At 41.6% G+C, this 17,864-nt stretch overlaps 1 protein-coding gene across 1 annotated transcript in view; it reads left to right on the forward strand.

Moving 5' to 3' along the window:
• MCPH1 (microcephalin 1) overlaps positions 1-17,864 on the forward strand; it is a 226,189-nt gene that overhangs the window by 36,514 nt on the left and 171,811 nt on the right. Inside the window, exon 9 of the mRNA XM_060136231.1 lies at positions 12,567-12,673. Coding sequence (XP_059992214.1) covers positions 12,567-12,673 — 107 coding nt within the window. The remainder of the gene's footprint in view (positions 1-12,566; positions 12,674-17,864) is intronic.

Genomic DNA, 17,864 nt, shown 5'->3' on the forward strand with positions numbered 1-17,864 from the left:
CGCCCCCGCCCCCCAGAGGTTACATCCTAGTGAGGAGGAGGGGACAGCAGGTGTACGTCAGCATCATGCCAGGTAGCGCATCGCGTGAGACAAGGGCGCTGGTTAGGTTAGGGAAGGCCTCTCGGAGGAGGTGACCTTGGCTCACAGGCCTGGGCGTGGGAGAACAGGTACCTTGTGGCTGGGGATCATGTTTCAGCCTGAGGAAGCAGCAAGTACAAATGTCCTGAGGTAGAAAATGCCCACAAGCGCCGCAAGGAAGCCACCATAGCGACAGCTCTCTGGGCTGAGGGAGACGGGCAGGAAGTACAGTCAGAGAGGCCCCGACAAGCCTGGGGTGGCTTTGTTTTGTTTTCAAGTGTGATGAGCCACTGGCGGGTTTCAAGCAGGGAGTAACCAGTTGTGATTTTTGTTTTGGATGTAACCCTGGGAGTGTCTGCTAGAGGCAGTCAGCCAGCAGTTGTGTTTCCTTCCAGACATTGTGTGTGTGCGTGTGTGTGTACAAACACACAAGTGCAAGAAGATGTTCTGGGGGGATTTTATCGCATACGTAGGATTACATTATCCTATTGCCTTAAAATCTGTTTTTTTGAAAAATACGTCGTTTCCGTATCAGTATCAACAGAGCAATAGGTCTACCTCATTTTAAAATATGTTTCAGGAGTCAATGAAATTTTTCTGTAATGAGTCAGATAGTAAATATTTTAGACTTTGTGGGCCAGGAGGCAAAATCAGGTACATAGGTAGTTATACAATGAGAAAAAGACATTTTTACAAAATTTTTATCGGCTAAACTGAAAGTTGAGTATAACTTTTTTGTAATACAAGTCTAATGAGAGTAGAATTCTACTTTGGGGGAAGAATAACTTAATTGGGGTTCAGATTGAGTGATCTCATCAAAATTGATCGCTAATGTTTATTAAGGCTGACGTGTAATAAGATTTTACGTATTTCACCTTTGAAAATGCCGTTTCACACAGATAGCCTACCACTCCCGAAGCAGGCGGTTTTCATCGAGCACATGTTGCCTAGGAAGGATCTACAGGCTTTTATTAGTGTCCGCTGCGGGTGCCCTGTAGCACGTCCTCCTGGAGCAGGTGAAGCTCCTCCGCTGTGCAGTCGTGTGGGGTTTGAGTAAATCCCCTTTGCTCTTGCCTCAAGGTCTGCAAAACGTTGCTGGAACTGGAGCTTGTGGGAGACACGTCCGCATCAAATGGCACGACAATGGAGATCTTCTTGTTTTAACTTCTGGCACCGCAGGACAGGAAGTATGTAAAGCTGCTAGATGTCACTTACGTGTGGAAATGGCTTTCCACCCCCTGTGGCATTGCTGACCACAGCTCTTCGGATGCCCACCTGAGGTCCGTTTTCACTGTCAACTAGGTAAAGCCGTTTCATCATCCTGAATTAGCGCACAGCTTGGCCGATGCTCGTTTCTCAGTAACAAAGGTGGCTGGAGTGGTCCCACGGGTGCCGCGTGGCCACCGGCAGGAGCAGAAGGAAATCCTTTCCACACCCACGCCCTCACTGTGGTCCCTTGGTCTGAGAGAGGCTTTGCTGTGGATGATGGAATTGCATGTCAGCACAGACACGTGCCTTATCTAAACAGATTGGCCTTGTCCAATTATTAGGTTCTTTTTGATGAATCATAGTCGCCAGTAGAGGTTGATGAAGGCTAGTTTGCCCTCTTCTGCAAGCTCTACCAGCTCTTATTGAAAGCAAGTCTCCAGACATGCAGATATTATAAAACATGATTGGCATGCAGATCAGACCTATAAGCTGAAGTCCCCGGTCTTGTCCTTTAAGTTAACTGTCTGTACCTGATCTGAAAGGTTTAGTAGAGGCAGACGGGATTCTCGGGGCTCATTTCTGGAAACTGGGCAGCATCAGGCCACTAGATAACCCTCAGCCCTGCAGTTTCTTATAGGACCATTTAGGGACCAAGTCTTGGATATGACCCCTGGGCACCAGTTATGGCATGTGCCCTACTCATACGTGGGTAGGAGGGCCCTGTGATATTCTAGCCAATCCATGAATTTAACTGAGAAACATTCCTGGCATCCATTACTCTGATTAATAAGCCGATGATATCACCAGTTACCACTCATTTCTTTCATCCATTTTGCCAGTTAACAAAGCATCTAGTATTGGGCGGGAGGGTTTATAAGAGTTGTCTCTAAAGTGTGATGTTTCTGTGAGCTCACCACTACTGGCGGGGGTGTCTTGATAGGGAAGCAGTAGCTCACGTACTTCATGTCACACAGTCTGTGATGAAATGTGCTAACTTACAGGCTTCACGACACTGTGTTGCTCTGTCTTGGTGCACTAATCCTTGGGACAGAAATGGCAGGAGGGGTCTTTGCTGGCTTTGGTGGGTTTGTTGGTGGTCACTGCCTGTGTCTCTGAGTTGGGAAGGATTATGAGGCTTGGTCTTGGCTTTGAAGGACAAGGTGACATGAATAGTAGTGTCTGCTTAGAGAAGTGACTAACATGCTTCAGTAGCGGGTTTATCTGGATTAGCACTTTAATTGGTGGAGAATTACAGGCAAAAATGCTATAGTAATTGTCTGTAGAAGGTATTTTGTATATTTCTTCATTTGTAACCCCAGGCAGGGAATTGCTTTTATAATTTCAGATTTGTTTTGCAGCCTTTTGAGAAAGTGATAATCTTATTTTGATGTAGTTGATACATCTCACTGAAGTCATCAGCAGATATACCATTTTCAATTGAATTAATTAAAAATATTTCATACATGTTTTACAAAAGCAAAGCCCAGCAAATTATAGGCACTTACATATTCTTATTCAGTGTAGAACATTTTGTATATTCTGAATATTTCTTCATTTAAGAGAAAGTATGATTTACTATTGTACCAAGTAGGTAGGCATACGTGTACATGTATCCCTTAAGTATTTAAAATTGAAGATTAATTATTGTACTTCTGGATAATTCAAGTAAAATACAAATATATTCAGAAGAGTGTTTCTCCACACCCTCTTCTCCAGAACCTGCCAGACCACTCAGTGGAGGTAAGAAATCCTAACAGCTTGACGTAAGTTACTCAACCTGTGTGGCTACAAGGAGGATATTAGAACCCACTGATTATTTGACTGCTTGATTTGTTTATCTGTGTATTTATTCATTTATTCGCTAATCACCTATGTCCAGCACATAAGCACAAGGGGAGTTAATGATGTAAAGCTCTGTCCCTTTCCCTTCAGGAGCTTAGACATGCAGGGAAGACGGAGTCAAGTTAATCCATATACGAGGATCAGGCAATTCAAAAGATGGAGAGATGACCCCCAATGGGAGAGGTTATATGGTATTAAAACTGATATACGTATTTAAAATCCAGATTTTAATTATCTCTACAATGATTATAAAGGAAAAGATTCCACATCATCTTTTGAAGATCATCATTAGATTTTATTTTTGTTTTCTTGGTTAACAAAGTGAACTTGATATTTTAGCAGATGAATGTGTGTGTGTGTGTGTGTGTGTATGTGTATTCTCTTGTCATCTGAGTATTGCTTGTATAGAACTTGTGAACTGGCATGTATCCAAATCCCAAAAGTATATATGGAAAGGATTTTTCCTAGGTGTCTTTTAAGGCTCTTTCTACAGTTTTAATATTCTGCATTCTACATTGTTCTTAAATAATTCATTATTCAGATTTTAGGAGCTCAGAAGAAATTTCCCACTGGGACCGCGTTAACATTTTCTATTGATTAGTATACACCTTTATTGTTAAAATTATAGATTCTTAAAAATCAGCCTTCAGAAGCCTTTTTTTCTTTGATATAGTTGATCTTAGAGTGTCTTGCACCTGTAAATATTAATTGCTTTAATATATTATTAGTAATAGTATTATTAGTCTTAATTCTGTGTCTTGGAAGTAGGAAAGTAGGCTGTGCAGGAGGATAGATTGTTGGGAATAAGTTTATTTTGTATTTCTCTGCCCTGGACAAAACATGGACCAAGTTTCTTTTCTTTTTTATTTGTAACATCTTCATTGGAGTATGATTGCTTTACAATGGTGTGTTAGTTTCTGCTGTACAACATAGTAAATCAGCTATACATAAACATGTATCCCCATATCTCCTCCCTCTTGCGTCTCCCTCCCACCCTCCCTATCCCACCCCTCTAGGTGGTCACCAAGCTCCAAGCTGATCTCCCTGTGCTATGCGGCTGCTTCCCACTAGCTATCTGTTTTACATTTGGTAGTGTATATAAGTCCATGCCACTCTCTCACTTCGTCCCAGCTTACCCTTCCCCCTCCCCGTGCCTCAGGTTCATTCTCTACATCTGCATCTTTATTCCTGTCCTGCCCCTAGGTTCTTCAGAACCTTTTTTTTTTTAGATTCCATATATATGTGTTAGCATACGGTATTTGTTTTTCTTTCTGACTTACTTCACTCTGTATGAGAGTCTCTAGGTCCATGCACCTCACTACAAATAACTCAATTTCATTTCATTTTATGGCGGAGTAATATTCTGTTGTATATAATATGTGCCACATCTTCTTTATCCATTCATCTGTCGATGGACACTTAGGTTGCTTCCATGTCCTGGCTATTGTAAATAGAGCTGCAATGAACATTGTGGTACGTGCTTCTTTTTGAATTATGGTTTTCTCGGGGTATATGCCCAGTAGTGGGATTTCAGGGTCATATGGTAGTTCTATTTTTAGTTTTTTGAGTAACCTCCATACTGTTCTCCATAGTGGCTGGTATCAATTTACATTCCCACCAGCAGTGCAAGAGGGTTCCCTTTTCTCCACACCCTCTCCAGCATTTACTGTTTGTGAATTTTGTGATGACGGCCATTCTGACTGGTGTGAGGTGATACCTCATTGTAGTTTTGATTTGCATTTCTCTAGTGATTAGTGATGTTGAGCATCCTTTCATGTGTTTGTTGGCAATCTGTATGTCTTCTTTGGAGAAATGTCTATTTAGGTCTTCTGCCCATTTTTGGATTGGGTTGTATGTTTTTCTGATATTGAGCTGTATGAGCTGCATGTATATTTTGGAGATTAATCCTTTGTCCATTGCTTCGTTTGCAAGTATTTTCTCCCATTCTGAGGGTTGTCCTTTCATCTTATTTATGGGTTCCTTTGCTGTGCAAAAGGTTTTAAGTTTCATTAGGTCCCATCTGTTTATTTTTGTTTTTATTTCCATTTCTCTAGGAAGTGGGTCAGAAAGATCTTGCTGTGGTGTATGTCATAGAGTGTTCTGCCTATATTTTCCTCTAAGTTTTATAGTGTCTGGCCTTACATTTAGGTCTTTAACCTCTTTTGATTTTATTTTTGTGTATGGTGTTAGGGAGTGTTCTAATTTCATTCTTTGACATGTAGCTGTCCAGTTTTCCCAGCACCACTTATTGAAGAGGCTGTCTTATCTCCATTGTATATTCTTGCCTCCTTTATCAAAAATAAGTTGACCATATGTGTGTGGGTTTATCTCTGGACTTTCTATCCTGTTCCATTGATCTATATTTCTGTTTTTGTGCCAGTACCACACTGTCTTGATTACTGTAGCTTTGTAGTATAGTCTGAAGTCCAGGAGCCTGATTCCTCCAGCTCTGTTTTTCTTTCTAGGATTGCTTTGGCTATTCGGGGTCTTTTGTGTCTCCATACAAATTGTGAACTTTTTTGTTCTAGTTCTGTGAAAAATGCTATTGGTAGTTTGATAGGGATTGCACTGAATCTGTAGATTGCTTTGGGTAGTAGAGTCATTTTCACAATGTTGATTCTTCCAATCCAAGAACATGGTATATCTCTCCATCTGTTTGTATCATCTTCAATTTCTTTCATCAGTGTCTTCTAGTTTTCTGCATACAGGTGTTTTGTCTCCTTAGGTAGGTTCATTCCTAGGTGTGTTTTTCTTTTTGTTGCAGTGGTAAATGGGAGTGTTTCCTTAATTTCTCTTTCAGATTTTTCATCATTAGTGTATAGGAATGTAAGAGGTTTCTGTGCATTAATTTTATATCCTGCTACTTTACCAAATTGATTGATTAGCTCTAGTAGTTTTCTGGTAGCATCTTTAGGATTCTCTATGTATAGTATCATGTCATCTGCAAATAGTGACAGCTTTACTTCTTCTCTTCCGATTTGGATTCCTTTTATTTCCTTTTCTTCTCTGATTGCTGTGGCTAAAACTTCCAAAACTATGTTGAATAAGAGTGGTGAGAGTGGGCAACCTTGTCTTGTTCCTGATTTTAGTGGAAATGCTTTCAGTTTTTCACCATTGAAGACGATGTTGGCTGTGGGTTTGTCATATATGGCCTTTATTATGTTGAGGAAAGTTCCCTCTATGCCTACTTTCTGCAGGGTTTTTATCATAAATGGGTGTTGAATTTTGTCGAAAGCTTTCTCTGCATCTATTGAGATGATTATATGGTTTTTCTCCTTCAATTTGTTAATATGATGTATCACGTTGATTGATTTGCGTATATTGAAGAATCCTTGCATTCCTGGAATAAACCCCACTTGATCATTGTGTATGATCCATTTAATGTGCTGTTGGATTCTGTTTGCTAGTATTTTGTTGAGGATTTTTGCATCTATGTTCATCAGTGATATTGGCCTGTAGTTTTCTTTCTTTGTGACATCCTTGTCTGGTTTTGGTATCAGGGTGATGGTGGCCTCGAAGAATGAGTTTGGGAGTGTTCCTCCCTCTGCTATATTTTGGAAGAGTTTGAGAAGGATAGGTGTTAGCTCTTCTCTAAATGTTTGGTAGAATTCGCCTGTGAAGCAGTCTGGTCCTGGGCTTTTGTTTGTTGGAAGATTTTTAATCACAGTTTCAATTTCAGTGCTTGTGATTGGTCAGTTCATATTTTCTATTTCTTCCTGGTTCAGTCTTTTCAGGTTGTGCCTTTCTAAGAATTTGTCCATTTCTTCCAGGTTGTCCATTTTATTGGCATAGAGTAGCTTGTAGTAATCTCTCATGATCCTTTGTATTTCTACAGTGTCAGTTGTTACTTCTCCTTTTTCATTTCTAATTCTATTGATTTGAGTCTTCTCCCTTTTTTTCTTGATGAGTCTGGCTAATGGTTTATCAGTTTTGTTTATCTTCTCAAAGAACCAGCTTTTAGTTTTATTGATCTTTGCTATCATTTCCTTCATTTCCTTTTCATTTATTTCTGATCTGATTTTTATGATTTCTTTCCTTCTGCTAACCTTGGGGTGTTTTTGTTCTTCTTTCTCTAATTGCTTTAGGTGCAAGGTTAGGTTGTTTGTTTGAGATGTTTCCTGTTTCTTAAGGTAGGATTGTATTGCTATGAACTTCCCTCTTAGAACTGCTTTTGCTGCATCCCATAGGTTTTGGGTCGTCGTGTCTCCATTGTCATTTGTTTCTAGGTATTTTTTGATTTCCTCTTTGATTTCTTCAGTGATCACTTCGTTATTAAGTAGTGTATTGTTTAGCCTCCATGTGTTTGTATTTTTTACAGATCTTTTCCTGTAATTGATATCTAGTCTCATAGCGTTGTGGTTGGAAAAGATACTTGATACAATTTCAATTTTCTTAAATTTACCAAGGCTTGATTTGTGACCCAAGATATGATCTATTCTGGAGAATGTTCCATGAGCACTAGAGAAAAATGTGTGTTCTGTTATTTTTGGATGGAATGTCCTATAAATATCAATTAAGTCCATCTTGTTTAATGTATCATTTAAAGCTTGTGTTTCCTTATTCATTTTCATTTTGGATGATCTGTCCATTGGTGAAAGTGGGGTGTTAAAGTCCCCTACTATGGTTGTGTTACTGTCGATTTCCCCTTTTATGGCTGTTAGTATTTGCCTTATGTATTGAGGTGCTCCTATGTTGGGTGCATAAATATTTACAATTGTTATGTCTTCTTGGATTGATCCCTTGATCATTATGTAGTGTCCTTCTTTGTCTCTTGTAATAGTCTTTATTTTAAAGTCTATTTTGTCTGATATGAGAATTGCTACTCGAGCTTTCTTTTGGTTTCCATTTGCATGAAATATCTTTTTCCATCCCCTTACTTTCAGTCTGTACGTGTCTCTAGGTCTGAAGTGGGTCTCTTGTAGACAGCAAATATATGGGTCTTGTTTTTGTATCCATTCAGCCAATCTGTGTCTTTTGGTGGGAGCCTTTAGTGCATTTACATTTAAGGTAGTTATTGATATGTATGTTCCTATTCCCATTTTCTTAATTGTTTTTGTAGGTCTTTTCCTTCTCTTGTGTTTCTTGCCTAGAGAAGTTCCTTTAGCAGTTGTTGTAAAGCTGGTTTGGTGGTGCTGAACTCTCTCAGCTTTTGCTTGTCTGTAAAGGTTTTAATTTCTCCATCAAATCTGAATGAGATCCTTGCTGGGTAGAGTAATCTTGGTTGCAGGTTTTTCTCCTTCATCACTTTCACTATTTCCTGCCAGTGCCTTCTGGCTTGCAGAGTTTCTGCTGAAAGATCAACTGTTAACCTTATGGGGATTCCCTTGTGTGTTATTTGTTGTTTTTCCCTTGCTGCTTTTAATATGTTTTCTTTGTATTTAATTTTTGATAGTTTGATTAATATGTGTCTCGGAGTGTTTCTCCTTGCATTTATCCTGTATGGGACTCTCTGTGTTTCCTGGACTTGACTATTTCCTTTCCCATTTTAGGGAAGTTTTCAACTATAATCTCTCCAAATATTTTCTCAGTCCCTTTTTTCCCTCTTCTTCTTGTGAGACCCCTATAATTCTAATGTTGGTGCATTTAATGTAGTCCCAGAGGTCTCTGAGACTGTCCTCAATTCCTTTCATTCTTTTGTCTTTATTCTGCTCTGTGGTAGTTATTTCCACTATTTTTTTTTTTTTAGCGGTACGCGGGCCTCTCACTGTTGTGGCCTCTCCCATTGCGGAGCACAGGCTCTGGACGCGCAGGCTCAGCGGCCATGGCTCACGGGCCCAGCCGCTCCGCGGCATGTGGGATCTTCCTGGACCGGGGCACGAACCCGTGTCCCCTGCATAGGCAGGCGGACTGTCAACCACTGCGCCACCAGGGAAGCCCTATTTCCACTATTTTATCTTCCAGGTCACTTATCCATTCTTCTCCCTCAATTATTCTGCGTTTGATTCCTTCTAGAGAATTTTAAATTTCACTTCTTGTGTTGTTCATCGTTGTTTGTTTCACCTTTAGCTCTTCTAGGTCCTTGTTAAATGTTTCTTGCATTTTGTCTATTCTATTTCCAAGATTTTGGATCATCTTTACTATCATTATTCTGAATTCTTTTTCAGGTAGACTGCCTATTTCCTCTTCATTTGTTAGGTCTGGTGGGTTTTTATCTTGCTCCTTCATCTGCTGTGTGTTTTTCTGTCTTCTCATTTTGCTTATCTTACTGTGTTTGGGGTCTCCTTTTTGCAGGCTGCAGGTTCGTCGTTCCCGTTGTTTTTGGTGTCTGTCCCCAGTGGCTAAGGTTGGTTCAGTGGGTTGTGTAGGCTTCCTGGTGTAGGGGACTAGTGCCTGTGTTCTGGTGGATGAGGCTGGATCTTGTCTTTCTGGTGGGCAGGACTGCGTCTGGTGGTGTGTTTTGGGGTGTCTTGGAACTTATTTTTATTTTACGCGGCCTCTCTGCTAATGGATGGGGTTGTGTTCCTGGCTTGCTAGTTGTTTGGTATAGGGTGTCTAGCACTGGGGCTTGCTGGTCGTTGAGTGGAGCTGGGTCTTAGCATTGAGACAGAGATGTCTGGGCGAGCTCTCGCCGATTGATATTTGTGGGGCTGGGAGGTGTCTGGTGGACCAATGTCCTGAACTCAGCTCTCCCACCTCAGAGACTCAGGCCTGACACCCCGCTGGAGCATGAAGACCCTGTCAGCCACATGGCTTTTGGGAAGTCTGAGGTCTTCTGCCAGCATTCAATAGGTGTTTTTCAGGAGCTATTCCTTGTGTAGATGTATTTTTGATGTATTTGTGGGGAGGAGGATGATCTCCACGTCTCACTCCTCCGCCATCTGGAAGCCATGTCCCCTAGTCTTCATGGACCAAGTTTCTCTTAATAAATTTAATGGTTTTCTGAACTGTATGTTCTCATGCTGCCTTCGCCTGGTTCTGCCTCCAGAGAGATCTTCCCTTAGTATCAAAAGTATCTCTTAATCCTGCTCATTTCCATGGGGTGAGGGAAGGTAGTGATTTAACTAATTGACTCTGAGAGGCGAGTGAGTTCACTTTCTCACCTTGATGTATCAGTATTTGATGATATTGATGACCCAGACAAATTTCTGAATGGTGAAAATTCAGGCAACATAACAATAATAAACAGCCTGGGGTTGTGAAGTTCTTTTTCTCTGTATTTGATCCTTTTTTGAAAATCGAGGCAGTGAATCACTTATATAATGAAGAATGAAAATGAGGGGAGAGAAAAGAGTCTAGGATCTATGACTGGTCCTGGACGATTGATAACACCCATCACCCTGGGATATGTCGAAGGAAGAACAGCTACAGGGTGGACCGTGGCACGTCAGCTGAGATGTCTCGGGGGCGTTCATGATAGGTGTCCGTTAGGGGGTTGGGTTTATCAAGTTGCACCTCAGGTGGGAGGTCTTAGCAAGGGACATTGGGCTAGGACCCTTCAGTAAAGGCTGACTTCATGGGCTATGGTGAAATCACTTTTGAGGCAATGACAGCCCACTTAAGGAGCAACCGTAGCAAAGAGTCTCCAAGAGGTAGGGAGCCAGGAAGATGGGGCCAATGTTTGCTCACTGATCCGCCTGTTCTCACCTTCCTTGGCACTCTCGGCTGCTTTGGGTTTACTGATGACACCCTTAAAGAGAACATATTAGTCAATGACTAGCTGTTGTGAAATGCTCTTTTAATGTAACCACATAAGAAATCATTTGCTTATATCATTTTGTGACTGCATGATTGTGAAAACATGTCATTAGCAATGTCAGTCTGTCTTAAGTTTTAAATGGCTGTAATGCGTAACCTGAATCTTTATGTCTACAAGGTGCTTTAAAGCCTATTTCATTGTTCTCAGCTAGAACTGAGGCAAAATGAGTGCTGGGAAACGTAGCATAGCTAGATCTTAGCACAAACTGTTGTATGCAGAATGTCCTTTTACGTGCCCTACTAACCCATCCACTCCAAGTAAGGTCTCTATTTAGCTAGCTGCAGCCATTGCCGGGGTTGGGCAGTCACCTGGGACTGAAATAGGACTGGGAGAGAAGTGAAACACAGGGAAAAGTATAAGCTTGCTGGGGAGATGGTGGGATCAGCATGTGACTGGTTCGAGCCTCGAAGGAATCCAGTATTGGGGTGTATAGGTGGGTCAGGACCTGACCTTAAAACATTTTGGGGGCCCAAGTTGAAGATAACTAGTTTGAATTCAGTGAAATACTTAAGCATTGTTGTTCTGCATTTTGTTTTCACTGAGCTAAAACCCCATTTTTGAAAGAAGAGTTAAAAGTTTCAAATCAGATCCTCCAAACTTAATTAGATCTGTTTTATCAGAGCATCCTATTTTATGGAAATATCTGCACAACAGTCACTCTCATGTTATATGATTTTTAATTCCCGATGGCTCTTAAATCATTTTAGCCTTGTATCATGTTCATTTCTCTATGTCTACATTTTGTGTTGGGTTGTGAACTCCCTAAGGGCAGAGACAGTATTTGTGTATCTTCGCATCTCTGGTGGGCGGCCCCTGAGCACTAGATATTTGTTGATAAGCCCGTCAGTGACAGAGGGGGATGACATGGAAGGTGGGTGTGTGGCACGGCAGTGGCTGGGACCTGAGCATCCCCGAGGCCGCTGTGTGCCCTTCGTGTCAAGGTGCGAATTCTCCTACTGAGACCGTGTAAGTGGTGGCTGGTATGCTTAGTCCTTCTTCAAAGTATCAACAAAGTCAGACATCAGGCAGACTATTTGGGGAGGAAAGAATGAGCGTAGGGAGCACAACGTAAAGTCGTAGCAGTGGATGAATCAAACATTTCACACTCCATTGTTGGCTACTTAGGGTTTCTACACTGTTTAGCATCTGACGAGACTGGATTTCACGTGATGAATATCTTCTTTTTGGTTTGTGTGTCTTCATGACGAGAGGTTAGTCTCAGGTGGAAGTCTGTGGGGAGTAAAGTCACCACCTGTCATTTGTAGATTGTAACCTGAAACGTTGTACTGAAGACTGTTGGCTGGAGTAGCTCAGACTCACCCCAAAGCTAAGGTTACTTATTTCCTCTAATACAGAACTGCCTTCTCTGAGAAGCTGGGTTTTGGTCAGTATGTAAAAACCTAAGAATTGGAGTTTGAATAGTGCATGAGGTATAGGCATCATTTTGCATCATCGCGGGATGCATGGGATTCTGTCGAACTGGTACATTTTCATGTGACAGGCATAGTTGTTTCTGACCCTTGAGTTAGTGAATTGCTTGGGATATTGGAGTGGAATAAACTGAATGTTCTAACTAGATCTCAACAAGCAAGGAGTATGCAATGTTTATTTTAAAAGGCTATACTTTCTTATTACCACAATGCATAAGTAAATTAATTAAAAGTTTTTTCTTCAGCTTAAGTTGCGTTAGTATTCAGTCCATGTAGAGTTCTAACTAATCTTCAACCCACTTGGGTTTTAGGTGTTAAAAGAGGACCAGCAAGGCATGATGTTTTGGATGGCTCATGGGAAGGCTTCAAGGATCTCGTCAGACCTCATGAGGAATCAAGGAAGAGAGAGAAAGGCCAGAAGGTTGGTGTGTGAAAATATTGTTTGAAACTTTCCGATGCTGAGGCATCATGATGTTCTGCTCTGGGTTAATGAAACATAAACTCCTCTGCCCAGCTTGTATTTGATTTTTAAAAATTAATTATGGGTGGATGTTGGGAAACTCTGACAGTAAAACCAAGAACGTTGGTCACATTCAGGGCAGAGAGTTACTGTTGGTGGAGCAGGCCTCCTCTTGCCCCTTTGCCAGCGCATTTCTCGCTTGTAAAAATGCCGCCAGCTTCCCTCGAGCAGGGAAGGTTGGTCATGCCAGCAACTGCTGTTGTTCTGTAATCTGAATAAACAGTCACTAGGTAGGAGGTGAAGAACCCAACCATCTTCCATTTGTGAGCTAATCATGGTTTGACCCGAAGCCATCGGAGGGAAAGGTTTTTGTGCTGAGGCCCGGGCACCCACTTCTCTGTGGCTGCACCTCGGAACCCGGCTCTTTCTCTGACGCTGTGTGGCGCTCTCATTGCCCTGGAGGCTGACTCGGATAGTGTGGGGAGGGCTTTACACTTGTTGATTCTTCAGCATCTACTCTCATTGCTGAACTTTTGAATTAGCCACTCATTATCTTGGTACAGCTTTTGTACCTGCCCCGTGGGTGCCCTCGGTAGAGAGCTGGTGCCCTGCGGCTGCATTTAGGTTTTGCTGCCCTGTGTTCCAGTCTTCTTCCTAGTTGCAGCATGGCCACTTAATGTTTTTCCTTTGGAAAAATTAAGAAAAAAACCTGTTTGGCATTCATTCCACTGATACTTATGAAGTGTGCGGTGCTATCTATGTCCTGCTTCTCCGGATGCGTTCTGTCAGTGCTGAAGGGAGTGATCACTGCTGGTTCGGTGTGAAAGAATCGCCTGGAGGACTTTTTTTTCCCAAACTCCTAATGTGCTTCTCACCACCCCCTCTTCCCCTTTGGTAAACATAAGTGTGTTTTCTACGTCTGTGAGTCTGCGTTTTGTAAATAAATTCATTTGTGTCATGTTTTAGATTCCACATATAAGCGGTATCGTATGATATTTGTCTGTCTCTGTCTGACTTCATTTAGTATGACAATCTCTAGGTCCATCTGTGTTGCTGCAAATGGCATTATTTCATTCTTTTTTATGGCTGAGTAATATTCCATTATATATATGCACTGCATCTTCTTTATCCATTCATCTATTGATGGACATTCAGGTTGCTTCCATGTCTTGGCTACTGTAAATAGTGCTGCTATGAACGCTGGGGTGCATGCATCTTTTCGAATTAGAGTTTTCTCTGGATATATGCCCAGGAGTGGTAACTCTATTTTTAGTTTTTGAGGAACCTCCATACTGTTTTCCATAATAACTGCACCAGTTTACATTCCTACCAACGGTATAGGAGGGTTCCCTTTACTCCACACCCTCTCCGGCATTTATTACTTGTGGACTTTTTGATAATGGCCATTCTGACCAGTATGAGGCGATACCTCATTGTAGTTTTGATCTGCATTTCTCTAATAACTAGCGATGTTGAGCATCTTTTCATGTGCCTGTTGGCCGTCTGTGTGTCTTCTTTGGAGAAATGTGCATTTAGGTCTTCTGCCCCTGGAGGACTTTTTAAATGTGCAGATTCTCTGGTCCTACTTGAGACCCTCTGAGTTGGCATTTCCCAGGTGATGTTTACATCACAGCAATGAGCTGTGAAAGCCCCACATGGAGTAGAATCTCCTTCTTCACAAGAAAGAAACTGGTACTCAGGGCAGAAAATTCACCGTGGGTACCACGTCTCCCTCAGGGCAGAAGGAACAGAACCTGGATCTACTGTCTTCCATGTGGCCTTCTTCCTAATCCATTTCTTATCCCCATTCACTGCACAGCCTTTTCTCTGATGTATCGAGAACTCGTCACTCCTGAGGGCAGTGGCCCCCAGCGTTGCCCCACATTGCAATCACCTGGGGATCTGAATTTTGTTAAGATTCCTGGCTCACACCCCCAGACAGCCTGATGTCATTACTATGGGGTGCCTCTTGGGCACTAGGATTTTTTAAAACTCCTGAGCTAATTCTAACATGAAGCAAAGTTTGGAAACCACTTTTGTGCCTTAGGGACTTTGTCTAGCATAGTTCAAACAAGTAATTTATCCTGGAAGAAGTTCTGTTTGTTTCTAAACACGTCTCATATAAACTGATTTTATTGTTTAGACTAAAAAACAAAGACAAAAACTTAAAATCCTGATTTGTTTGCTTATGGGATAAGCGTTTTTAAATTTAGATACCAATATAGAGATGAATGGTCATGGTCTATCATTGCACAGGTTAAAACAAAGGACAATAGAAATTTCTTAAAATGCAATTTAAAAGTTTAAAGATACAGCTTCCTGGCAGTTTGAGATCTTGGAGTATGGGTGTGGGGAGTGGAGTTTATATTGTTATGTTATAGCAAGTCAGCAAAAACACTAAGTTTAGTTGACTGGTATTAAAAGTCTACCATGGAGCTGCACAAGGATTGTGAATTGGTGAATATCTTGTAATTGGATTTTAATGTTGAGTAAAGCAACTTTACAGGAAATATCTTTCATCAGCTAATAATTAAAGCACGTGCCTCTACTGAAATGGAGAACTGTTGGGTCTAGAGTGTAGGATTGCATTTTTACATTTTCACATGGGAGCTAGCGTCCATGCTGTTTCCGTCAATATGAAAACGGTTTGAAGCGGATGTGTCCCAGGACCCTAGTGATCTTTTTAATCTTAAACTTGACGTAGCACCTACGGGTAATGTCCCTTCTGGGCAGCCCTGCAGAGCAGGCCTGTGAAGCTGTGAATCCTAAGTTCTGTGCTGTGTAACAGTGCAGTGTGGAAAGTGGGCAGCCTGTGGGTAGGGACCACAGCCTGAGTAGGAGGTGTGGCCTGGGAACCATCTGCTTTGGAGAAGTCTCATTTCTCTTTCTTCCACTTCTGGAAATTCACTCACATGTGTTACCTGAGCCTTGTGTATCCCATGCCTCGTGATTTTTCTATATTTCTATATTTCTTTCCTTTTTTATCTCCTTATTTCATTCTGGGTATTTTCTACTGATTTCCCTTTCACCTCTCCCTCTTTATATTATAGGTGTACTCTTATGATAAACCTATATATTGCATTTGAAAACTTCATTATTGTATTTTTCAGTTTTTGTTATTCTATTTGGATTTTTAAAAATTTCCAGCTTTCTGCCAAAATTACTAATTTTGTCTTTTATTTCTTTATGCATAATTAGCATATTTATTTTGAAATCTAAACCGGATGACTCCTTTTTCTGGCTCCCTTAGTTTCTGTCTTTATTATCTGTTGTTTCTCTTAGTTTTCTGTCGTACGTTCCTCTAATATGCTTTATTATTTTTGGCATGTCTTCCTACCAGGAATTGAGATGATCTGAGGCTGAGCCTCTCTCTCTGTGAGGCCAGCTCTCCCCTTGCTCACCTGAGGGTTTCCTTCCTCCTGTGATTCACTGTCCTATCAGCTCAGCAGTGTCTCCGAATCGTGGGTTTGTGTTCGTCCAGCTTTACTAACTGTTCACGATGGGGAGGTTGTTCCGAACTACTTAGTCGATCCTTCCTGGAAATAATGGGTGAATTTTAATGGCCATTAAAACAGTTTTTTTTTCCTCTAATTAGAGATGGGATAAATCCTTCTCTGAGAAAAGAACAATGAGAGATCAAGTCAGCAGAATTTTTCAGATGAACGTGCAAGTCATTGGTTGCAAACGACACACCATCTCTTAAAGCGGGAAAACATATAATTCAATAAAGAATTACAAAATCTCAGAGCTGCAATTTCCATTAGTGATTATTTGGTTTAGTACCCACTTTTAGTGGGAAGAATCATTTTGTACATCAGTGGGAAACTATCTTTTTTAGACTTATTACTTTTTTTTTTTTTCTGCGGTACGCGGGCCTCTCACTGCTGTGGCCTCTCCCGTTGCGGAGCACAGGCTCCGGACGCGCAGGCTCAGCAGCCATGGCTTACGGGCCCAGCCGCTCCGCAGCATGTGGGATCTTCCCGGACCAGGGCTCGAACCCACGTCCCCTGCATTGGCAGGCAGGTTCTTAACCACTGCGCCACCAGGGAAGCCCCCCAATTTTTCTTTTAAGGTAAGTCATCCACTGGACAAGAAAACCCAGCTTTCCTTAGTGGCTGTGGTTTTAAATCTTGCTTTGGGGCCCTCTCTGCCTAGCAGGATTGCCTGTCAGAGGGTGAACTCTGGGTCAGAGCACAGGAAGTGTCCAGGTAGCTCTCACAAGCTTGGAGGCTTAGACAGACATGAAGGGCCAAATACTTCAAATTGTACAAGTACACTTATTTTGACTGTGGTTTAAAAAAAAAAAAAAAGACACTACACACTAGATCAAGTGCTTAAATATCCAAGTTTCTTAAACAGAGCAGAAAGCAAATGAATAACGGTTTACATATGTTCCAAAAATTGCTTGTTCTCACATTTTTACTAGGATATGAGCCCTCTAGGACACGAGCTTTAATCTTTTAATACTCATCGTAATACAGTATGACACACAAAATTGGTGTTTAGTAAATATTTGCTGAGTGAATAAAGGCTGCACGAATTTCCCTTCTGCTTTTTGAGTTTATATCTTACACCATTTCTGGTGCTTCTAACCATCACACAGTGATGTTGTAATCATCATAGTATACCTCATTTCTTTTTGAATATTCTTCCTAAACTTGTGAAATGGCCTCGTATTAGTGAAAGAAGGAAGGTTTCCATTGCAGGACATTGTTGCCGCAAGCGTTGATTCCTGAGCCAGACTCCACTGTGTGGTGGTTCTGTCACACTGAACAAGTAGATTAGTATTTCTGTGCCTCTGCTTCCCTTTATATTAAACCGGCATAATAACAGCGCCAATCTCAAAGGGTTTGTGCTAATTAAATGAGTCGAAACCTGCAAAGAGTTGAGGATGGTAGATCCCTGATATTCATGGGCACTCAGCAAAAGTTAGCTCTGTTTTCCAGCACAACAGGGCCGTGGGGGCTCTGTTTTCCAGTGGGTGAAGAGGACATCCACATATGGACTCAAAGCAGACTGGGGGGTCACTCTGCCACCCGCTTCCCTCGCCCCCCCAGAGACTGGCACGTGTCTGTAATGAAAATGGCCCTCAAGGTTCCAGTATGGCCCAAACTATGTCTCTTCCTGGATTCATTGACCGCAGTCATGC

The sequence above is a fragment of the Lagenorhynchus albirostris genome, chromosome 21 (assembly GCF_949774975.1).
Source record: "Lagenorhynchus albirostris chromosome 21, mLagAlb1.1, whole genome shotgun sequence".
NCBI lineage: Eukaryota > Metazoa > Chordata > Mammalia > Artiodactyla > Delphinidae > Lagenorhynchus > Lagenorhynchus albirostris.